Raw genomic sequence first — 24,913 nt, forward strand, 5'->3', positions numbered from 1 at the left:
AAGTAGCCCTCAGTTGTTCTTCATTACAACACCCTATTTTTAGTTACCCAGTGGCACTTAACACTTCCGTTTTATTTGAGATTATGTGTTTTATTGTATATTTCTCCCCTGTACACCCCCCCAACCCCTGACTTCCCCAAAATGCCAAGTGTAGAATGTCAGAACCTGCAACATTGCTGAGCATGTAGAGGCTTAATTATTGAATAAATGACTGTCAGTGGAGTAAGCAGTCCATGTAGAAAATGATGATTGGCAAAAATGATCCTCTTTATGATTGTGCTGTTAGGAAAGTTGAACGTGAAGACTGACAAAATTTAGGGGAGTAAAAACTGAAGGGTAATTGCTACATAAGACCAAATTCTTGGCTGTTTACTTTGCTTGTAATGCATACAGCTCTATCAGGTCACTTTACTCTATGGAGTGAGTATTGAATGAATACAGGCCAGAGGTGATGAATCATCCTTAAGAGGTTTAAAACAAGTAATACAACCACTGAGCCTGTAGTAGGATGTATAAACAGCTTAGTATTCAGGGTATTTTTTCCCCTCCAGCTGGTACTTTTAATAACCTATTTTAAGGAAGTTTTTTAAAAATAAGGAAAGAACAGGGGCACCTGGTGGCTCAGTCAGTTGAGCATCTGACTCTTGATTTTGGCTCAGGTCACAACCCCAGGGTTGTGGGATTGAGCCCCATGTTGGGCTCCACATTGAGTGAAGAACCTGCTTAAGATTCTCTCTCTCTCCTTCTGCCTCTCTCCCCTGCTTGCATGCTCTCTCTCTAAAATAAAAAAAAATTAGGAGCATCCGGGTGGCTCAGTCGGTTAAGTGTCCAGCTTCGGCTCAGGTCATGATCTCACAGTTGGTGAGTTTAAGCCTGGCGTTGGGCTCTGTGCTGACAACTCAGAGCCTGGAATATGCTTCAGATTCTGTGTCTCTCTCTGTCTCTGCCCCTTCCCCACCCCTGCTCACCCACACTGTCTCTCAAAAATAAATAAACATTAAAAAAAATTTTTAATTTTAAATAAAAATTTTTTAATTTTAAAAATCAAAATATGGAAGGTATTTTTATTTTATTTTTATTTTTTTTAACATTTATTTATTTTTGAGACGGGGAGAGACAGCATGAACGGGGGAGGGTCAGAGAGAGAGAGAGAGGGAGACACAGAATCTGAAACAGGCTCCAGGCTCTGAGCTGTCAGCACAGAGCCTGACGCGGGGCTCGAACTCACGGACCGTGAGATCATGACCTGAGCCGAAGTCGGATGCCCAACCGACTGAGCCACCCAGGCGCCCCTAGAAGGTATTTTTAAAGTCAACATCTATTGCTTTTATAGCAAAAGTTCCTGGTGGATGAATTATTAATAAATCTTTGTAATTCTAAGAGCATTAGTTAATACAGTGCTGATAGCTAAACTGATTAATACTTTCATGATATATCTTAGAATATCTGTATGGGCCTTGCCATTTAGAAAGATATTTCTCTGCACTAAAGATTCTGGTGCAGTAGCTGATAGGCTGTATGAAAATGTATACACTTGCCCTTGGTGAGGCCCAATAGCACCCATACTCATACAGGCAGTTATATAGAGAGGAGTTATTTAGGGCTCACTTCAGACATTATTTATAGTCTCTTAATGTTTTAGAGCTGGTAAGGACATAAGCAATCTAATCCAACCACCTTATTCTTCAGATGAAGACATGGGGACAGAGTGTGATTATACAGTGTGTAAGTGATGGCAGGATTCAAATCCCATAGCTCCTGTCCTGAATCTTTGCCAGTGATAATGTTAGCAGTGGGAGTGTCTGCATTGTGTGAATGGATGCTTCAGTCTTCGGATTCCCCATGAGAAGATTTACATGGGGATCTGTGCTCTAGTAAGACAGCCAGAAGGAAAGTAGCAAATACAAAGCAGTTTATAAAAGCAAAAGCACACTCTCGAGGTGGGGGAGTGGGTAGGTTCCAAGAGGAAGGACAAGCCCCTGGTTGTTTTGGGATTGGATATTATTGGGTCTTTCTGCACTGTGAGGAGCTGTGACATACAGTAGGGTGGTCTCTAATGGAGGCTGCTTCCAGTCTTTTGGGGAACTCCTCCCACAGGTTGGGATGGGGAGTTTTGACCCTACAAGCTTCCTACCAAAACCTCCTGGTAGCCTTTTTCTTTTGGGGAGAAGGTTGGGGGTGGGGGTGGGGGCTGTACCTGCATTGCAAATGTATTATAATGACTGTAGGGGTTACCTTGGGCAGAGTGGAAGAGGAGTGCACAAACTAGGCACCTGTGGCTCTTGATCTGTTAGCCCCAGGTCTTGGAAGCCACAATGTCAAGATGTTGTGCCCTGGGGCTTTTACCATCCCTGCCTCCAGCTCATGTCTCTGTCATTTCCCTGATGGACTTGGACTTTGCCTTCTTTCCATTGCTCATTCTGCCTAACAATAACTTCTTTTTAATAGTTGTCTTTAATCAATAATAATGCACCTGGAACAAGCAGTAAGTATGCATATCCAGTGATGGGTGCAGTCAGTTGGCTATTTGTGATTACCCAAATCCTGCAGGAAATACTTTGCAGCTTTCATTTTTGTCTTTGACTTTAGAAATTAATAATTTTTCATATAAGTAGTCTGTTCTTTAGTTGTTGGTAAAATATCTGATAACTTGTGTAATACATTCAGTTGTCTTGAAAATTTTTCATTGTGCTCCTCCCTCTCTGGTATCATTAAGCTGAGGGCCCATATTTCTCTGGCAGAACCAGAAGATATAAGCTTGGAGTTACATACCTTTTCTTTAGTTTAAAAAGAAGCCATAAAGCTAGAAGTAAAGTATTGGAAGATAGCACTGTATTATTCTGAAATAGCTACAACTAAGTGCCAGAGAGAGAATTTCTATTCAAAAGAGAGAGACCAGGTTGGGTTGGAAGCTAATGCAGGGGAGAGGAAGGAGATAGGTAATTAATAGTAGTAGTGTTTGTAGCGGGGGTGCTAGTTAGTAGTCGTAACTATAGTAGCAGTACAGCATGTTAATTCACTGTGCTTTTTCTGAAAGCGCACAGTCTCCAAACCTGTATATGTTAACATGACTCTTAGATTGATTATTATTAGCTAATAACAGTCAAAAAGAAAAACATGGATTAACTACATGTGAACTCCTGAATGCAAGTTGTTGTTGTGGTTGTGTTGGTTGTAGTAACACCAAATTACATCTTTGGATGGAATTCCTACCAAATTACTAGAATAATTAAAACACGAGTTTAGACGTATTAAGTATCAAATAATGTTACCTTGCTCATAACTATATAAAATGGCATTGTGAAATAAAGTAGCTATAAAGTATTTGTTCTGCAAACTGAGGATTGATGGGGGATGGGAGGGAGGGAAGGGTGGGTGATGGGTATTGAGGAGGGCACCTTTTGGGATGAGCACTGGGTGTTGTATGGAAACCAATTTGACAATAAATTTCATATTTAAAAAAATAAAAAAAATAAAAGTTCATATAAAAAAATAAAGTGTTCTGTCTTTTACTAAGAATGATTTCATTTATTATATATTTTACTTTATGAAAACCAAGAACTTTAAATAAGCATCCTCTGTGTTTGAGAATTGAGTGTGTTTTCACTGTAGACTTATTGCACCATATTAATGCAAACAGTGAAAGAATGAAATTCTCTACGAGGTTTCTTGTGATCTAGTAATAAGTTGTTGTGATTTCTAGAGTTCACAGCTGGCTATGAAGAAAACCTTGAAACAGTATAAGGTGTCTGATCAAGCAGGCTGACAATGCATAGTAGCACTCAAATGTTTGGCAATGCTGTGTTCTACACTTGATCTTAGTCAAAAGGCTGAGAAGCAATGGCAATGCTGTGTTCTGATCATAGAACCTGATAAGATGGTATGTAGAGCCTTCAGCTTCTGAGATAATAGGAAGGAAGGAGAGACAGAAGAATTAAATTGTAATAGTAACATTAAAACTTCAAATGTTTATATTTTTTTATTTTTACAGTTTGCAAAGCACTTTTGTAGTTTTTATCTTATTTTACCTTCACCTTTCATCCTTTTATGTTTTTTCTTTATGTAATTTTGAGTTTCTGACCTATATCATTTCCTTTCACTCTACAGAACTTCTTTTGACATTTCTGGAAAGGCAGGTGTATTGGTAACAAATTCCCTCCATTCTTGTTTGTCTTAGAGTCTTTATGTCTCCTTTTCTTTGGAAGGGTAGTTTTGTAGACTGCAGAATTCTAGGTTTGTGAGTTTTTTTTTTCTTTCAACATTATTCTGATCTTTTGTTGTTTGCATGGTTTCTACAAAGAAATTGGGTGTGTAATTCTTATTTTTTTCTTCAGTAGGTAAATTTCTGCCCCCTCCCCCCCAAGCTGGCTTCTTCAGAATTTTTTCTCTTTGATTTCTGTAGTTTGGAAATTGTATGATAGGTGGAGGGTTTTTTGTTGTTTGTTAGCATTTATCCTACTTAGTTCTCTGATGTTCCAGGATCTGTGGTTTGGTGTTCAACATTAATTTGAGTAAATTCTCAGTGATTATGGCTTCAGACATTTTATCTGTTCCTTTTTCTCTTTCTTCCCCTTCTGATATTCCAAACATATCTTACACCTTTTATATTTGTCCCACTGGGATATTGTTTCCTTTTTCTTTTTCAGTCTTTTTCTCTTTGTTTTTCCACTTTGGAAATGTCTATTGACATATCCTTGAGCTCAGAGATTCTTTCGTAAGCCATGTCCAGTCTACTAATGAGTCCATCAGAGGCATTCTTCATTTACATTACAGTGGTTTTGATCTATAGCATTGATTCTTTGTTGGAATTTCCTGTTCTCTGCTTACATTACCCATCTGTTCTTGCATGTTGTCTACTTTTTCTGTTAGAGCCCTTAGCATATTAATCATAGTTGTTTTAAATTCAGTCTGATAATTTCAACATCTCTGCTGTATCTGAGTCTGGTTCTGATGCTTGGTCTGTCTTTTCAAACTCTTCTGTGCCTTTTTGTATGCTTTGTAATTTTTTTGTTGAAAGATGAGTATAATGTACACATGGGGTGAAAGGAACTTTGGCAAAAAGGGCTTTAGTAATGTGGCAGTGAAGTGTGCAAAGAAGGGAAGCATTCAGTAGTCCTGTGATTAGGTCTTGTCTTTTAGTGAGCCTGTGTCCCTAGGCAATGAACTTTCCAAATGCCCATTTCCCTCTACTTCAGATGGAACAGGATGGCTGGTAGGGGCTGAATTTGAGTATTTCCCTATCTCCCGGCCAAGTTATGTTCTAATAAAACTACAATTGGTTGAGGTCTCCATTTCCCCACCCTGTGACAAAACCAAAGGGAGTTTTTCTCCAGTCTTCACTAAGAGAATCTTGGTAGTGCTTTTGTTGTTGTTATTGTTGTTTAATTTTTTTAATGTTTATTTATTTTTGAGAGAGAGACAGAGTGTAAGCGGGGGAGGGACAGAGAGCGAGAGGGAAACACAGAATGTGAAGCAGGTTCCACGCTCTGAGCTGTCAGCACAGAGCCCCATGCGGGGCTCAAATTCGTGAACTGTGAGATTGTAACCTGACCCGAAGTCGGACACTTAACCTACTGAGCCACCCAGGTGCCCCTTGGTAGTGCTTTTGAACCTAAAACTCACAAAAATGTGAGGGCCCCCATATAACTGGATCCCTCTGCAGTTTTTGACTCTCAGATTGTGAGTCTTTAGCACTTGGTCAATTACATAGGATTCAGGTTTTTCTACCCTGAATAGTGCTGGGTTTCTGCTCCAGTAAATTGAAATTCTCTGCATTCTCTTGTCTGTCTCTCCAGTTTTGGGGGCTGCTGTTTGCCTTGTGATATCACTTCTCTGATGTAATCTAAAAAATTGTTAATTTTTCAGTTTCAGCTTTTTATTTGTTAGGGTCAAATAGTGACACTCAGGCTGCTTATTTGTCAGATCAGAAATTTCCTGAAACTGTTGTATTATTTACCTTAATTATTATTTTAGCAGTCATAAGGTGAATTTAATGGTTGTTATTATTATTATTTTACAAATCAAAAACTAAGGCTCAGAGACAGGGCCAGCTGTATAACTTGCAGGGCCTTGTTAAAAAAAAAAAAAAGAAAAAAGTACCATTAAATGTACTAAATAAAATACAAGGCTTTTTTTCTTCCACATTCTCTCAACTTGTCAGCATGTCTTTTATTTGTTAAACAACAACTCATGTTAAATAACATGAGTTCAACATGAGTTCGAGCCCCACATCGGGGATGTAATTTACCTTAAAAAATAATTAATAAAATAGTGTTGCTCTAAGTAAATAAAAATTAAAAAGTTACATCATTAACATGAATTTTATCATTCATCTTTATATTGTAATGCACATTTTTACTGCATTCATAAGAGCATTTACTTCATATGTGGAATCATCAAATTTCCACACTTTGTATTTCTTAGCTTGTGCACACATGTGTATTTTGTTCTTACCAGAATAATGAGAATACTGAACAAAACTATACTGTTTGTATTTTACTTCTCAATAATGCACATATTCCATGAACATTCTCTATTTTTATTTTTTAATTTTTATTTTTATTTTATTTTTTTAATGTTTATCTTTGAAAGAGAGAGACAGAGTGCGAGTGGGGAGGGGCAGAGAGAGAGGGAGACACAGAATCCGAAGCAGGCTCCATACACTGAGCTATCAGCACAGAGCCTGACATGGGCCTGGAACTCACGAACTGCAAGATCATGACCTGAGCTGAAGTCTGACGCTCAACCGACTGAGCCACCCAAGTGCTCTGAACATTCTCTATTTTTAATTAACTGATAAATGAGGAAAGAGTGAAGGAAGAATACTATCCATTGTTCTGCCCTTCTCTTTACTTCTTTGTCATCATTTTCACTATAAATGGTTGGTTGGTACAGGGAAGTGACATAAGTAAGAAAGACTAGGAGATTTTGGTCTTTATTATTTCTTTCTTTTTTTTTTTTAAGTTTATTTGTTTTGATAGAGAGAAAGTGGGGGTGGGGGGCACAGGCAGATAGAGGGAGAGAGAAAGAATCCCAAGCAGGCTCTGTGCTGCCAGTGTGGAGCCTGATGTGGGGTTCAAACGCACAAACCATGAGATACATGACCTGAGCTGAAACCAAGGGTCAGATATTTAACCAACTGAGCCACCCAGGCACCTCCCCCCCCCCCCCCCCCCCCGGTCTTTCTTATTTCTTAGAATATGTTGCCGCCTTCTGCTTTCTAAGTTCTTGTTGAAACAGAAAGCATGGCTTCTTAGGGCTGGCGATACCCTGCTGACCCGGTTGTAGACCTAATATGCTTATGTTAGGAAATCTGTGCTCATGGAACATCATGACCACTACATGAAAATGGGCAGCAAGGGCACATATTGCACATATCTGCTGTGCTTATGCTTATATTTCATTGTCTCATTGGATTTACAAAATCAAGTTAAAGATAAAATGAAGAAGTTCAAGGTGCAATAGCTATTAAACCCTTTGTGGGGCTCTGTGGGACTGCACATGTTACACCCATGAAGCCGACTCTGTTCAGAGATAATGTGACTTGTTCAAAGTCACACAGGTGGGAAGTGTCCAAGCTAGGTTTAAACTTAGATGTTTGGCCAGTGTTCTTCTTTCCTTTTTCTGTATTCGATGTTGTTGTTATGATTATTTTATTATTTTATTTATTTATTTATTTATTTATTTATTTATTTATTTATTTTACAAATTCTTATTTTGAGGGCTGACTTTCAGTGGGTTGCTACAAGGGAGCTGCTCAGCTACATATAAAACCCTGGCCTAGAAGCAGGTTGTCTGTGAATGGTTTAGCACCAGGTTCCTCACGAATGTGTGTTGTGTGATGGGCAAGGGGGTGGCCTCTTTCCAACTGTACCCCAATTTTTTCTTTCAGTTATAGTTTGCTAATAAGTAGTAGTTTTCAAAACCTACCCTTTTTCCTTCTCTGTAAACCTCCAGATTGTGTAAGGCAAAAATAACAATAGTAAGATGAATGTTAAAGACATAGATGCAGATACAGCCTGCTCCTTCTGTTGGGTTAACCGACTGTTTTTCCAGCCCTGCTAATTCATTACTGAGAGGCTGACGGGACATTTGCATGCAGTCCACAGTCTTATAGAACTTTGATAGTTCATTCTGTCCTCAAGGAATTTACCACTGCTAGAAGGAGAGGAACCCCTTTACACCTGAGTCCAGCAGTACTGTAGCTAATTCCTGTCTCCAGACAAAGGCTCTAAGTAGAATTGTGATGAGTATTTCAAACTAGATACCTCTAAGAGTGAAACCAGGCACTGTTAACAGTTAAATTGGAATAACTGGCATTAACTGCAGTTGTCCTGAGCAAACTGAAACATATAATCACCCATCTCATAATGCATTATTCAGACACATGCTGAGCTGAGCCTAAGCATGACATTCCTGTGAGATTCTAGAAGACTTCCTTTATTTCTTTTTAACACCATCATTGTGCTAATCCACATTGAACCACATTGTTGAACCAGTTATGTTTGAGTCTTTTTGCTTGTCTAGAATATAAGGCTCTGAAGATTAGGAACCAAGTCTTACTCATCTTTGTATCTCCAGTGCTTTACAGATCCTGGCACATAACTGTAAAAGCTACCACCATAATCACCATCAGCTGCCATTTATAAAGCACATATTATGTGTCCCCCACTATGACAGGGACTCTGTCTATATTATTTTACTTAATCCTCACAAAAATCCTTCAAAATAACTACCATTTTGCCAATGTAGGCATTCAATCTTTGTGTTTAAATAATGGGAAATCTTGCAGACCTAATGTATAAAGCACTATAGCTCATTTTTGGAGAAACTGTACAAACTAAGATAGGAACTAGAAGATTAGAGATAGGCAAATGTCCAGGTTCTTAGAAGGAAAATGTGTGTGGATTATGAATGCTTACTTATATCATTGAGCTTGACATGAATTCTATTCAAAATTCAATGGGATTTTATTTATTTTGAGAAAGAGAGGAAGGGAAGAGGGCGGGGCAGAGAGAGGAGAGAGAGAATCCCAAGCTGACTCTGCCCTGTCAGCCCAGAGCCCAGTGTGGGGTTTGGACCCATGAACTATGAGACCATAACCTGAGCCGAAATCAAGAGGACACTCAACTGACTGAGCCACCCAGGCACCCTCAAATGGGATTGTTTTTTTAATGCCTTCATTCTTTTTTCAGAGTGTTAACATCACTTACTGGGTGCTTACATGGGTTCCCTAAGAATAGCTTATTGTTTGAGATTCTTAGATATCTTTCTGGGAATGATATAGACAGGTAGGCCTGACAAGCAGATTGTACATAGATTGTGAGCTGTACACACACAATTTACCAGAGAAATCGAGTTAATAGAATTGATGTCAGTGTCAAGGGAGTTAGCTGCATTCTTCAGGGCTCAGTCCTGGACTTTGTTCTTTTCAGCATTTTTATTAACTGAGCACATCAATGTGATGTTCAAATTTTCAAATAACCAAGCGACAAAGATTAGTTAAGACACTGCTTGACAGAACAATTCCTCAGATAATCTTAAACGCAAAAATTCCAACAAGTTGGACAAAAGTATAATTCTGAAATAAGTGCATCCAGACCTCAACTGCCCTAAATATAATAGCACAGAGGAAAATATCAGGGAATTTTAGATGTATGAGGGCTTGGTGTGAATTTGTGGTCTGCTGTGGCTGCCGAGAGGGTCCAGGCTGCACTTAAAGTCATTTCTCACTTGTTTTCTGCATGACTGTGTCATGGAAAATAGAGATAAATAAGTAGATGTTACAAGCCACTTGAAGAGGAAACTTTCTGATATAGCATTGTCTGAATATGGAGTATGCTGTATTACTGTATCCAGTGATTCCCTGATACTGGAAAACTTTCTTACAGAGACTGGCCATGTAAGATAAATGTTACAGTGGTGTTTTAGACATCACATAATGAACTGACCAAATGTCTTTTAAGTCCCCATCCTATTCTGAAAGTTATATAAATCTTTGGTATTTCTCCAGCTCAGTCAGATATTGTTTGGGATCGTGATGTCCCTAGACTATATAGAGAGCCATTTACCAGAAGATGTCCATATGATTCGGGAAGTAAAATGTACATTACAGTTCTAAATTGAACCCCAAAAATACAACTTAAGAAAGAGTATTAAATTCAGAAACAGAATATACGAAGTATTGATAAGTTTAATGTGAAAAAAATTTATAAGTACATTATAAAGAATGATAAGAAAAAAGGAAACTTTAACAAGATTCTGAGTAAGGACAACAAAATGAGACACTGGAAATAAACAGATTATGTACAAGATTATTTCCTGCACAAAAGAATTTTAAGCAGATTGTATATAATTTGGTTGTGATAGCATGCACATATAAACACATATGTAGTAATTATTACAATATCTCCTAGGAATTAAGACTGAGTGATTTTTGTTAATGTATTGATTTTAGACAATTGAATGACTACTGGGTAAACAACAAAGATGATTCAATCTTTGCATTTTTTGCCAACTTTATAGTAGAATATATGATGATGTACAACCCAATAGCTTTCAAGTAACTTGTCATTCATAGATTTTTACTAGAAATTTAGTAAAAGTGAAATTCTACTATAAAGATTTCAACAGGCACCCAGATGAGAGTACTGTTCTGAGAATTGTATGTTATTGAGTAACTTGTTAGAAAATCTATCTCAGATTTCAAGTTGTAATGAGGGAGTAGATTAATGTTAATCCTCCTGTCAGCACCAAAAGCATTGTCTTGGCTCTTGACACTTAGGCAGTAAAGACTTAGAGATTGGTGCCCTAAGTGAAAGTAGAGAGCAGTTTCATTAAAGCACAGTATGCTCTCTAAGGGAAAGCATGCAGGTTCTGTGAGGTGGAACCGGCCCCTTGGTTGTTTTGGGGTTGGATATGTATTAAGTTTTTCTGGACTGGGAGGACCTGTGACTTATAGTGGGGTGGTGCTGAGTGCTCCTTAATTGACAGCTAAGATTATATAACCACTTTCTTACTACACATGCCCATTCTCATAATGTATCTAAAAAGCCCATAAGGGGGGAGTCTTAACCACAAAACACATGTATGTAAATGGATTTATCACTAGCTAAAGGTCAAGCTGGGGACACGTTTTTCCTGAACTATGCATGTACTTTCTTAGGGACAGTTTTTCTAGGCTGTTATATCCTATTCTGTGGGGAACATGACCTGGTTTTCTTGACCATAAAGGCGTTTCTCGGGGGGTTTCTTCTGCTCATTATCTGGCTTCTACCCAACACTCCTAAAACAATGCTCTGATCGTGGCATAGCCAACACACCCCTATGCTTACAATGGTAGTGATCAAATTTTCTTTCTCACTACAGTTCATATGCATAACACATTTCCCTAGGAGTAATTGCTTTGGCTACCGTCTTTGAAAATTGGTGGCCTATCTAATTACTAGAGCTAGTTGGTTGTTCGGTTGTTCGGGTTCTTCCACACTGTAGCTCTAGTTTATTTTTTCAAATTTATCTTTTATTGTTTCTGTACACTTAGACCTATAAGTTAGTCTGGTATGTCCACTGTCTTTCTTGCTCTCCCATACTCAGTTTTCTTCACATGGTGCCTTTAAAACTAATTCCTACCTATTGGACTCCTTCCCATCTTTCCTACAGACTTCAGAGTAAATACTACTTCCTTTTTAAAGTGCTAATCATCCCATGACCACCATCATGAGCATAAGACGCATCTTACACCTTTCATATGCTCTTTATACCCTACCTTGTGTTGAAGTTATTTGTGTACTTGCCTTGTTCCTTCTATTAGATTGTGGTTCCTTTCTTTGTAGCTTCTCTTTGTGTCATTGGAAAAATAGTATCCATGTACAATAAGCATTGGGTAATTTTGAATCTAATTTGTGATACATAGAAATTATTAAGGAAAAGACATCATGGTATGGGGGAAGGAGCCCTATCACAATTTTAGCCCCTGCCACTCTGGTGACTATGGAGTCTTTGGACAAATCATATCACTTTAATATCCTTAACTTTAAAATGAGAGAGTTGAACATACTATATTTTATGTCCCTTCTGCTTGTATGATTTTATAAATGTAAAGGGAAACTGATTATAGATAAACTAGTTAAGGCATAATTTGAGTTGTAGTTAGTTTTAAAGAAAAGTTTTTAATTACTTATAGAACCTAGAAAATTGTATAGCTTCCGTATTCTTATAATATGTATTAATGCTATTATCTACATTAATAGATAAATTATTGGTCACTAAAGCATAGTAAATCACTTTCTAGGAGCTCAGCTGTTATTTCTGTTATTTAACAAGGTGGTAAGTGTAGGAGTTGGAAATTAAGTCTTTTTTTAATGCATTTATAACCTGTGGAGTAGTGTTATAAGTTATAAAAAAATAGGCTGGTGAAGCTTCTGCTAATAAAGGTTTTGATCATTTGAATGAGACATCTGCTTAATATGAGTCTAAGGAACTTATAAAATTTCTTTAAGTAGATCAGTATTCTTGCTTGTTAGAAAATTTTGTTTAATAAATTTTAAGTTGCCTAATTTTATTCATTGACAGTTGACTGCATTTCTCACTTATTAAAAGGCAAATTCCATGTGTGATGTTTTTAGTAGCAGGAGAATTTACAGTGGATTGATTCTGTACATACTGATTGATATGTCTAAGGTAAATGTGAAATAATCAAAGCAGTGACAGTTACATGAAGGAAAAGGGGGTTGGCAAGGTCTTGATTTACTATTATCACCCTTTATTATATCCTTGCCCCCAAATCCTAACAAGATAATAGCATTATTATTCTTTTTTTTTAAATGCTTATTTACTTTGAAAAAGAAAAAAAGAGAATCCCAAGCAGGCTTTGTGCTATCAGTGCAGAGTCTGAGGCAGGACTCGATCTCATGAGCCTAGAAATAATGACCTGAGCCAAAATCAAAAGTTGGATGCTTTAACCAACTGAGCTACCCAGGTGCCCCAATAGCATTTTTATTCTTAAATCTTCTAAAATTTGGCTTCAGGAAATTACATGCTTTATATGATAGCTACATTTCAAATATTTTAATAATATCATCTTGTTATTCTTTGCAAAGTACAACAGAATTGGTATGCTGTAGAACAAAAGGACAAATTAATAATTTGTGTATTAATATTTTTGTTTAAGATTTATTTATTATCTTTGTTACCTGAAAATACTTGATAAATAGTACTTAGTGTTAAATGTAAGTTTAGTGTAAATAGTGTTATAATGTAAAGCTGGTAGAAATCAGATACATTCTTAAAGATTTTTTTCATTTTATTTTTAAAAAAATTTTTTTTTTTCAATGTTTATTTATTTTTGGGACAGAGAGAGACAGAGCATGAACGGGGGAGGGGCAGAGAGAGAGGGAGACACAGAATCGGAAACAGGCTCCAGGCTCTGAGCCATCAGCCCAGAGCCCGACGCGGGGCTCGAACTCGGACCGCGAGATCGTGACCTGGCTGAAGTCGGACGCCCAACCGACTGCGCCACCCAGGCGCCCCAAGATTTTTTTCATTTTAGAACAGATTGTCAGGAAGGCATAATCATTTATACACCTGTTTGTTAACCAAAATGTTTAACTGGAATACATTTTGGGAATCCACTTATAGTTCTTCTTTAACATTAGTCTGGTGAGATAGATAGATATACATATGTATGTATATACATATAAATTCTTTTATATAAAGAGAGTGAAAAATAGGTTTTGCTGTAGAAACTAAGTAGACTTCAGAGTGGCAATGAAGTTGGTGTTTTTAGGATAAACACAGGGTGCTTTTGCTTCTTTCTTGATAAATCCTGGCTATCTAAAAGCCATCACATTGCCTTGTTATTGTGGATGTTGTAATGAGGGAGAAGGAAAAAACTATTCCTAACTTCCTATCTTACTTCTTGAGATTTGTTCTTGATAATTTTAAATGTTTCATTTTTGAAATGCTAGATTATGCTTTATGGTGAAGAAAGGAGATTTATTATTTTGACACTCTCTTCCTAGTTCAGTGTCTGAGGCCTTCCGTAATCTTCCTCTAAAGTCAAAAACTGAGTGTCTTGTCAGCTTTTAGAATGTGTGTCAAGGAGCCGTAGCAGTGGACATGATATTAAATCATGGCTATAAGTAGAGCCTCCTTGAAATAGGCTTTGCCTCTCAATGTATTGGTGATGTTATTGGGCTTAAATATACATTATCATGGAATAAAATGCAAGACCTAGGTATTTTTAGTTTGTGTTTTTTAAAAGATTGAGTCTTTTAGAGGACTGTATAATTTAGAGGATTTTTTAGAGGTTTTTTTTTTAAACCCTTTTAATAGCACTATATAAGCAAAAATGTTTTTGTCCTTCAAGTCTGTATTTCTTAGATATTATAATTCATCCAAGGAAAATGAATACTTTATTTTTATCATTTTACACAAAGATCTATAAACATAATTATAAGTATAAATGAGAATTAATTTTCAGTTATTTTCAGAAAGTCACTCAGAGACATTGAATATAAAATTAATATCTTTTATGGATATGTAGCTCTGAAAGATTAAATATTATCCTGGCTGTGGGTGCCTGGGTGGCTCAGTTGGTTAAGCATCTGACTTCGGCTCAACTCGTGATCTCGCAGTTTGTGAATTCAAGCCCCACGTCAAGCTCTGTGCTGACAGCTCAGAGCCTGGAGCCTACTTCTGATTTGTGGCTCCCTATCTCTCTGCTTCTCCCCTGTCCGTGCTCTGTCTCTCTCTCAAAAATAAACAAACATTAAAAAAAATTTAAATATTATCCTGGCTATAATTTCAAGATTTCTTTTTTTTTTTTAATTTTTTTTTTTAACTACTTATTTTTGAGACAGAGAGAGACAGAGCATGAACGGGGGAGGGTCAGAGAGAGGGAGACACAGAATCTGAAACAGGCTCCAGGCTCTGAGCTGTCAGCACAGAGCCCGACGCGGGGCTCGAACTCACGGACCACGAGATCATGACCTGAGCCGAAGTCGGCTGCTTAACCGACTGAGCCACCCAGGCGCCCTGCAAGATTTCTTATCTATGGATATTGATACTTTGGTGTACCCTTGAATTTTCTCTTAATAGGTTTCAAAATTTTTAAAATTAGGTTAATTTCTTTTTTGTTGCTGTTGTTTATTTATTTGAGAGTGAGAGAGAAAGAGAGAGCACAGCAGGGAAGGGCAGAGAGACGGAGAGAGAGAATCCCAAGCAGGCTCCTCGCCATCCGTGTGGAGCCTGATGTGGGGCTTGAACCCATGAACCATGAGATCATGACCTGAGCCAAAGTCAGATGCTTAACCAACTGAACCACCCAGGCACCCCCCACCTTTTTTTAAGTTTAGAAATGAGGTTAATTTCTTAAGTTTACATTTATGAACAGAGTATCATCTGCATTCAATCTTTGTAGGTCTCACTAATCTATATAAGGCAGTACTTGGATTACTATGAAGATATAAAAGAGTGATCTCAAATTATCTCTGCCACATATCAGTGTTTCATGATACTGCTTCAGCATAATTTTAAGATGAAGAAATACCAGATAGTTTTTTTTAATTAAAAAAATTTTTTTTTAATGTTTATTTTTGACAGAGAGAGAGAGACAGATCATGATTTGGGTAGGGGCAGAGAGAAAGGGAGACACAGAATTTGAAAGCAGGCTCCAGGCTCCAAGCTGTCAGCACAGAGCCCAACACGGGGCTCGAACTCATGGACCGCGAGATCATGACCTGAGCAGAAGTTGGATGCTCAACCAACTGAGCCACCCAGGCACCCCTAATTTTTTTTTTTAACATTCATTTATTTTTTGAGAGACAGAGACAGAGCGTGGGCAGGGGAGGGGCAGAGAGAGAGGGAGATACAGAATCCAAAGCAGGCTCCAGGCTCTGAGCTGTCAGCACAGAGCCCAATGCAAGGCTCAAACTCACAAACCATGAGATTATGACTTGAGTCAAAGTTGGACGGTTAACTGACTGAGCCACCCAGGTGTCCTATACAAGATAGTTTTTAAAGTGATCGACCCTTTTGCCTTTTTAACTTGTGGGACAACCTATGAGATGCCAACTGTAACAGTTGTTGAAATCCATCTGGAGTAACCACTTCTATTTGGAGTAGTTGGTAAGGTTTAGGGCGTAGACATTCCTTACTCATATAGGTTGACCCGCTGTAGGAGCAAAGGAGCAGACGATATTTAGAGCAGTGTTTCTCAGCTCGTGATTCTGGTAAGAAATACGTGTTACATTATGGTCTGGGCTGCGTGTGTTCACATGTGTGCACAAATGTACAAAATAATTCATGAATACTTTACTGTGTACAGTGCGCTCTTGTTTCCTGTTTCACCTTTTTAAATGCCAAAAAACCCTTCTAGTTGTTATCCATAAATTTGGTGTCAAAACCCAATAGTGGGCCATGTCTGCAGTTTAATAATCTGTATTTAGGATATGCCCCTTATTCTTACCTTTATGTTTCTCTTTACCCTGCACAACTCTACACATATTCAGTATTATATAGTTTTCTGTGGAGATGGGTCGACAAACACCCATTTAAATTATGATGCAATTGCAATCAAAAGACGAAAATTCTTGGGACACATATAGATGTGTGACATCTGGAAGGAAAAGATATTTTCCAAACTTTTTTCAGTAGTTCTGAGGATGGGAGTCAGGATTACCAGAGGATCTCTTTTTTGTTTGATTTGGCTTTTCCCTGCTTTCTAAACAATGAGTAATTGCATACTCAGCAATTTTTGTTATTTTTTAAAAAACTTTTTAAAAAACATTTGTTTATTTTTGAGAGAGAGTAAGAAGCAGGGGAGGGGCAGAGAGAGAGGGAGACAGAGGATCTGAAGTGGGCTCTGCCCTGCAGCCAAGAGCCAAATGTGGGGCTTGAACTCACAAAACTGTGAGATCATGACCTGAGCTGAAGTCAGATGCTTAACCTACTGAACTACCCAGGCACCCCATACTCAGCAATATTTTAAAAGGTAGTTCTAATTTGGTGGGAAAATAACTCATAAACCAAAAAAGAAGTCATTTTGGCCTGAAAAAAAATGCCACATTATTAGAATGTAGAAAGTAAATAGGAAGGAATCCCTCACAGGTTTATTCCATGCTTCTTTGCAGGGAAGAAGTTTCAGGGAAATATATCAAAGAAACAATTGTAAATTGAGGGACAAAAAATAAGCTTTAGTTACTACTCTTTCCCTATTTGGCATGTAATATCTGAACCTCAATTAATCTGCAAAGTGAATGAGTTTGGCTAGATTATTTATTTTCAACTTTAAGGCTTTCTGATTTTAAGTTAAATCAGGAATTAGATTTTTATGTACCTGCTAAGCATAAGACATGTATATCTCAACATCTAGAGTATTCCAGGCAGAGGGGTATGAGTGAAGATCAATGAAGACCTACATGAGGAAGCTGCTAGAACCTACTCGGGAGTATTTGAAGTTTGAGTGCTTTCTGGCCACTTAATCCTCAGGTTTTCTTGAAGTGTTGAGTGCTTATACATTCAATGCAAGTTGTCCAGGAAGAAAAAAAGGGAAGGAAGGAAGTTCTAGCAGTTTAAGTATTTAGTTGGAAGGAGTTGCCTCCTTGGTTACTATAAACTATGCTTTCTTTCAAATTACTTTGCTATATACAAAGTAAGTCTTACCAATATTGGAAGGGAAAAATAAAAAAGAATGTGAAATGGATTATGTTAAACCTCTGAGAATTATGTATTATTACAGGCTGGTAATTCTGTGTTTGAGAAGCTTATTAAAGCATTGATACTTGGGATGGTAGGTTACTTAAGTATATAATATAATAAATAATTCTGAAGAGACAGTAGTGACTAAAAACAAGTTAAGTGTAGATATATGTTCTTAGAAATTATATATCTGTCTAGCTAACAAAAATGCACTCATGGAACAAGTTATGAATTCTTTAGGTAGTTGCAGAAGAAATGATTTTATGGGGATAGTTTGAGAAATAAATGTGAGTGAATGAATAAATGTTTTACTTTCTTGGTTTAAGAGAGGTAGGCTATATATTTAATGGAATATTATTCAGCCAAAAAATAGAATGAAATCTTGCCATTTGTGATAATTTGGATGAACCTTGAGGGCATTATGCTATGTGTAATATATAAGTCAGAGAAAAACACCTGTCATGTAATCTCACTTATATGTAGAATCTAAAAAAAAAAAAACAAACAAACAAGATCCTGGATCAGATCTTGGAACAGATCATGTAACAGATGGGTAGTTGCCAGAGGCAGGGGTGGGGTGGAAGGTGGACAGAATGGGTGAAGAGGGTTAAAAGGTACAAACTTCCACTTATAAAATAAATAATTCCTATGGGTGTAATGTACAGAATGGTAACTATAGTTAATAATACCGTATTATTTATTTGAAAGTCGCCAAGAGAGTAGGTCTTAAAAGTTTTCATCTTAGGAAAGAAAATTCTGTAACTGTATATGGTGTTGGATGTTAACTACATTTACTATGGTGATCATTTCATAATGTATACAAATATGGAATCATTTTATGTTGTGCACCTGAAACTAATATAATGTTATATGCCAATTATATCGACATTTAAAAAAAGTGGAAAAAGCGGCTTTTGAGTTGAGAATGTAGTAGATATATGTCTGTCCTATACAACATTTCTGTGTAAATGAGAAAGATAAAGCTCAGAATGTGTAACTGATTTCGGCTCCTGAGAACTGGAAGAACATTGCATTTAAAATGTAGCTGATAGTGTAGAGTCAGGAGAAAATATATCAGGTAGTATTTCATCAGGCTTTTGTTGGTACCAAGGTTTCTCACATGTCGGCACTGTGAAGGAGGGGAATAACAGTGTGCTCATGAAGATTCTGAGGCCTGTCCAGCATCTGCTAATAGAGTGCATTAACAGTAGCTAGCAAATGATAGGAAACACAATTCTTTTTCAAAAAGGTGTAATTTTGGGGCACCTGGGTGGCTCAGTTAAGCATCCGACTTTGGCTCAGGTCATGATCTCGCAGTCCGTGAGTTCAAACCCCATGTGGGACTCTGTGCTGACAGCTCTGAGCCTGGAGCCTGCTTTGAATTCTGTGTCTCCGTGCCTCTCTCTCACTCTCCCTCTCTCTCTCTCTGCCCCGCTCGCGCTTTGTGTGTGTCTCTCTCTCGCAAAAATGAACATTAAAAAAAAAATTGTTTTTAAAGTGTAATTTCATACAAAGGATTTGAACGATTAAGAATAATTACATTAAGATTGAAAGTGTAGGGGCGCCTGGGTGGCGCAGTCGGTTAAGCGTCCGACTTCAGCCAGGTCACGATCTCGCGGTCCGTGAGTTCGAGCCCCAAGTCGGGCTCTGGGCTGATGGCTCAGAGCCTGGAGCCTGTTTCCGATTCTGTGTCTCCCTGTCTCTCTGCCCCTTGCCCGTTCATGCTCTGTCTCTGTCCCAAAAATAAATAAACGTTGAAAAAAAATTTAAAAAAAAAAAAAAGATTGAAAGTGTATATTTACTATTTGGGATCCTAATATGTAAGGTTTGTCATTTCAGGCTCAGTGATCATGCTTACTTTTTTTATGCAATAAGAAATTCTCTGGGCTTCATTACTCTGTGCTTCATATACTTCATTACACAATATCAAAAATATGCATGATTAATTGGGGCTTAAAAGACTTGTTCAACTTATTTAAGAAAAATTCGTAAATCTGATTATTTGTTTTAAAGCTACAGAAGAAAGAAGATCAGCAGTTGGAGCCTAAAAAAAGTACCAGCCCTAAAAAAACTGCAGAGCCCACTGTTGATCTTTTAGGACTTGGTAAGTAGTAAAAGATACAAACCACCTTAAGAGTTAAAAAATAATTGAGGTCTTTACTTGAAATGAATATAATAGCTTTATCATTAGTGTGCCAAAATATACCTGTTAACTGAATTTGAAAATGGTATGATCAGTGTATTCAGTTCCCACAAAAAGGGAAGTCTTTAATAAGAGCTAGTATCTGTCAGCACTGTCTCGGCTGAAATACAAGTAATGAGTTCCTTGGGGAAGGAAGAGATATCAAAGAAATCTTCAAAGGCTTAGTATAATGACATTTCAACATTTAAAATAAAGAGTAAGGATTCTTTTTCTCCTCTCTCCCTCTCACCCCCACTTCTCTTTATTTAGTTTTGCTGGGGGATTCCCTTAGCATAATAATTATGGGGTAGCCTTATTATAATATATGCGGGTTTAAAATAAAATTTAATTTTGGTTAACTGAAGTGATGCTCTTTATACCTAGATCTAGTGGGTACATTCATTTCATATATTTGATGACAATAAGAAGTGCTCATTTTAATTGAATGTCGTATTTATTCTTATGACTGACAGATACATGTTGTCTGCCTGGTAAGCAAACAGGCTTCCCTTCAAGGAATGCTAACATTGTACTTATCTACAAATACTGTCAGCTCTTTTGATATCTTTCTTCTCTTCCTACAAAAATAGCTTTAAATAAATGGTTATTTTTAGTAATATCTGAGCCTTCAGCAGTAATTAATGTAAAATATTTTTTTTTTAGTTTGGAGAAAGATTAACAACAAAAAAAGAAGGATACTTAGTTGAACTTCATTCACTACTTTTCTAAAACTTGAGCTTTGTTCTTAGTAAATTGTTTTCTCTTTTAAAAATTACAATTGAATGTTTTATTCATTTCTTAGGAAACTGGTATAGTGTGCAAATAAATATATCCCAATAGGTAAAAATTTTCTGTGATGGTAAAAGTAAGTAGTATGTATAACTGTAATTTTGAAAATAGGGCTTCAGTCCAGGGGCTCTGAAATAATTATGTTGAATTCTAGTCTGTATAATTTATGTATTTTATTTTCTTTTCTGTAAATGAGAGAAAAGAAAAAAAGACTTAATACCAAGGTAAGAAAATATCTGACTAAAACTATATGCATCTTTGTCTTCATTGTAGAATTTCCTTTCCAGTCTAAGTATCTGGTTTATAACTTAGAAATGTAAAATATAAGCTAGACCCGACCCTTATCCTACAGATTCATTCATTGATTGACCAAATATTTATTAAGTGTCTCCTGTGTTTCCAGGCACCATTGTAAGCATTAGGGAGGTAGCTATGAAAGAAAACTGATAAAAGTACTAGACCTTTTGGAGCATTCATTCTGTTTGGGGGAACAGGGAATAACAGTTAAGTAAAGTATATTATGGGTCTTCTGTGGTAAGTTGTATAGATAAAGCAACAATGAGCAGTTGTAATTCTAAATAGGGTGGCCAGGGCATGGAGGGTGCTGAGTCTTACTGGAGCAAAGACCTGAAGGAGTTGTGGATGTCTGGATGTGTGGGGCAGGAACATTCCAGCAGGAGAGAAGAGCATGTGCAGAGGCTCTGCAGTAGTGGCTTACTTATCATGTGCAGGGACCAGCAAGGGTGACTGTATAGCCAGAGTGGAATAGTGACAGGGGAAAGAAATGTGTGGGGTAGGTTGTAACAAGACTGTGGCTTTTACTCCGAGTGTCCTGGAAATATATTGGAGACATTTCAGCAAAAATGTACATACATTGACCTAAGATTTTAAGAATTATCGTAACTACCATGTTAAGAATAAATTAAAAAAAAAAAAAAAAAAAAAGAATACATTGTAGCAGGGCAAGGCTGGAAGCAGGGAAACCAGTAAGAAACTGTTAGAATAATACACGTGAGAGATGACACTGGCTTAGAGTAGGTGGTGGCATCGGAAGTTAAAATGTTATGGAACCAGGCTGGTACGCTGGCGGAAAAACCAACCAGGACTTGGAGATCTTGGTGGATCGGAGATTTATTTAACACCGGCGGGCTCAGAGGAGACTGTTTCTCCAAAGATCTGAGCGCCGAATGCAAGTGGGGAGGGTAATTTTTAGTAGTCAGCTTCCATATCTGTGGGGGTTTTCACGCACACGGCAAACAAAGGAAAAAGAATCCTGAGGAGGGGTCTCTAAGCTAGAGACCAGAGCTTGTTTTAGCTTCAACCGCCATTTTTGGTGCAGTATTTATTCACTTCTCCAACATTCCCCCCTTTGATGCCTTTAAAAAAACAAAAAACAAAAAAACTTTTAGCAGGCATCACCTTTTAGTTTTACAGGTTGGTACCCTTGGAAGGCTAAGATATGTGCAGTAGTTTGGTGAGCAACAGTGTTTTTAATAAAACATACCATGGCATTCAGTATACAGGGGCCAATGGATACAAGTAAAATTATGTAGAGGAGGGGCCCCACCAGGGTAGGAAGCCAGAATGCCCAATCTGTGAGATCCCATCCTTTCTATTGATTGATACTTTCCTGTTGTGTACATTGAATTCTTTCCTTCAGTTCCTTAACCTTAGTTGTAACTATTTCCTTCTTTTTCTGAAGTGAGGAGGTTGAGGGCTTGCCTATTTTGGAGGGTCACTGCCGCCAGAGAGTTTATTTGGTTTTGTAAGGTTACCAGAGAATCTGCCACCTGTTCCATGTCTTCATTTAGCTCTTGAGATAGTCTGTGGAATAGTCCTATGGATGAACCTATGCCCCCTATTCCGGTTCCTATTCCTGTCGCAATTCCTGCTCCTATCAGAATGGGTAGCAGAACTGCCCGTTTAGCCCAGGACTTGGGGCTAAAGGCTATTAGGAGCTGATCTTCAGTGTATACGGATATCTATGGGGTTAGGAAGATGGAATAACATATCTGAGTCCAGTTGGCCTCTAAGCATCGGTAGGCTGAGTTAGAACACAGATAGAATACCCCAGGGGTTGAACATAGGGTTGTATTCCTCGTTAAGGTTATATTTCTTTCGCATAGAGAGGTACCATTCATACCTTCAAGGACTGTACAGATTAAGATTGTTGGCATTTGTGAGACGTATCTCAGTGGCCAGGGGTCCAGTTAAGACAGAGGTGTTGGTTTTGAGATTTTCAGGAGCTTCCCTGGTCAAAGGGATCGGAGTGGCTAAGTAAGCCCTCCGGCTGAGGGGCAAGCACATCCAGCAGGTTTGGGTGTGATTATCTATTTTCTGGAGGACTTGGAGAGTAGTGTTGGCCCAGTGCTGGAGTGGGGAATTGGTAAGCATTTGATTGAGGGCTGACAGGTTCAAACCCTGGTAGGCTGCCAGGGGAGTGGTCACCCTTATGGCTTGTATTACCCTATCCTGGGTATCCTTTATAACTTTTTGAAGGGCCCTGTCTTGCACCCCCTCCCCCGTTCGAGATCCCCCATTGAGGAAGGTAAGTGTAGCAAGCTGGCTTCCCTCTCTGGAGGCCCTTGTTGTGATATGGGTTCCTGACACTTTGGGTTATCTCTACAGTCCAATACTTAGTCCATGGGGCACTTGGTAACTGACAGAGAGTGGGTGTTTTTCCTTTGTAGCAATCTTTGTGGAGGGAGGTGAAGGTGCTGAATGCCCTTGACCCCCTTATTGTCATATAACAATCCTGGGGGCAAAAGTGGGTAAGTGGCAGTTGTGAGGTTGAGAGAGGTTATCATAATATACAGGCAATACTTAATAATCCTCCCATCCAGAGGAGGTATGTGAGATCCAGCATTCATCTTTTGTCCCATGTCCAGCTTGTTGGTACAGTCTCTATCAGCCCAACAGTAAGAAGCAAGATCAGGGCTATGACACCAGTGAGGGGCAAGGGCTGGCAGAGTTGCATCCAAACCCCTGGGAATCCACATGTTGAGTCCTCAAGCGTCTGTGTGCACAGGCCACCCAGCTTCCGGGGTGTGGCTGGAGCAGGGCTGGAGATCTCAGGGATCAGTGTCTTTTTGAGGGTCAGTTTAAGCAGGTTGACTGGATCTGGATCACTTTGCCAGGTTGAGGGTTCCTCTGAGTTGGCCTTCTCAGCTCTGGAGCAATGGACCCATGGGGTGATACCTGAAACTGAACCCTCTATTTGGTTGTATGTCTGTAAAGTCTACCTCCAAGTCTTCAAAAGGGGCGGGTTTCTGGTAGCTGTCAGATCAGGTTTAGGGAAGATAGGGTTTGCATATTTAGAGGTCTATCCTGTTTTCCAGTTGTTTAAATAATTATATATTCATGGGGTCTTATTATTATCCCCATAGAATAACAAGCACAGAAGATTGCCTATACATGAAACACTGTGACAATTTTCTGAAGTTTACCTCAAGTTGTCTAGGCAAACAACAAACATTTAAAGGCAATCATAACTAGAATTTAACATCCATAATGGTGCATTGTTGAAACAAGAGTTTTTTGCTCTAAAAATCCCCCCTCTCCAGAGATAGCCAAATTGAGACCAATGCATTTGTAGAACAAATCCAGTCTTAACAAATCTGGCCTAATTATTTACATAAGCTCAGCAAGAATAGCGATTGATCATGAGGATCTTTTAAAGTTTGCTTTGCTGGAACCTTTCATAAGGAATCTTGGGTTGAACTTTTAGTAGCCTCTCCAGGCCAGAAGCCAAGCCAAATACTTGCCGTCAGACAGGCCTACAATACCTATAGAATTGGGCAGATTCCTCTTCATGTGGTCCCCAAGATATCCTGAGGTTCCTGCACCTGCCAGGAAGTAACCTTCTTTACTCACCTGGTGAGGCTGCTGGGAACTCTGTAAGCAAGGTATCAGGCCAGCCTTCCCAAGGGGCTTTATGGCTCCATGTTTCATAAAGCCAACCTTAGTTCCTTAAAGCTGTCTGGTCATATCTGAGTCTATGAATGCCACTCTCAAATATGACATTCCAGTCAAAGCCTTGGTAAAATAACCAGTATTTCCAATGGTGACCTGTTACAAGATGAACAGATTCTTATTGAATTTATGCAAACAATTGTAATTGCCACGAAAGAAAGAATACTCACTGAGTTTTTGAATTTCAGAGGAGTTATATACAGAGAAAATTTGTAAACTGAAGCATTTACAAATGAATACTTTATGACATTTCTGTATATCATAGATCTCTCA

The 24,913-nt window shown here is 38.2% G+C and overlaps 1 protein-coding gene across 2 annotated transcripts in view; it reads left to right on the plus strand.

The window, feature by feature from the left end:
* The window catches only part of SMAP1 (small ArfGAP 1), a 202,700-nt gene that overhangs the window by 150,844 nt on the left and 26,943 nt on the right, over window positions 1-24,913 (plus strand). For both annotated transcript variants that reach the window (XM_047860688.1, XM_047860690.1), the window contains one exon: window positions 19,711-19,801. In XM_047860688.1, coding sequence (XP_047716644.1) covers window positions 19,711-19,801 — 91 coding nt within the window. The remainder of the gene's footprint in view (window positions 1-19,710; window positions 19,802-24,913) is intronic.

The sequence above is a fragment of the Prionailurus viverrinus genome, chromosome B2 (genome assembly GCF_022837055.1).
Source record: "Prionailurus viverrinus isolate Anna chromosome B2, UM_Priviv_1.0, whole genome shotgun sequence".
NCBI lineage: Eukaryota > Metazoa > Chordata > Mammalia > Carnivora > Felidae > Prionailurus > Prionailurus viverrinus.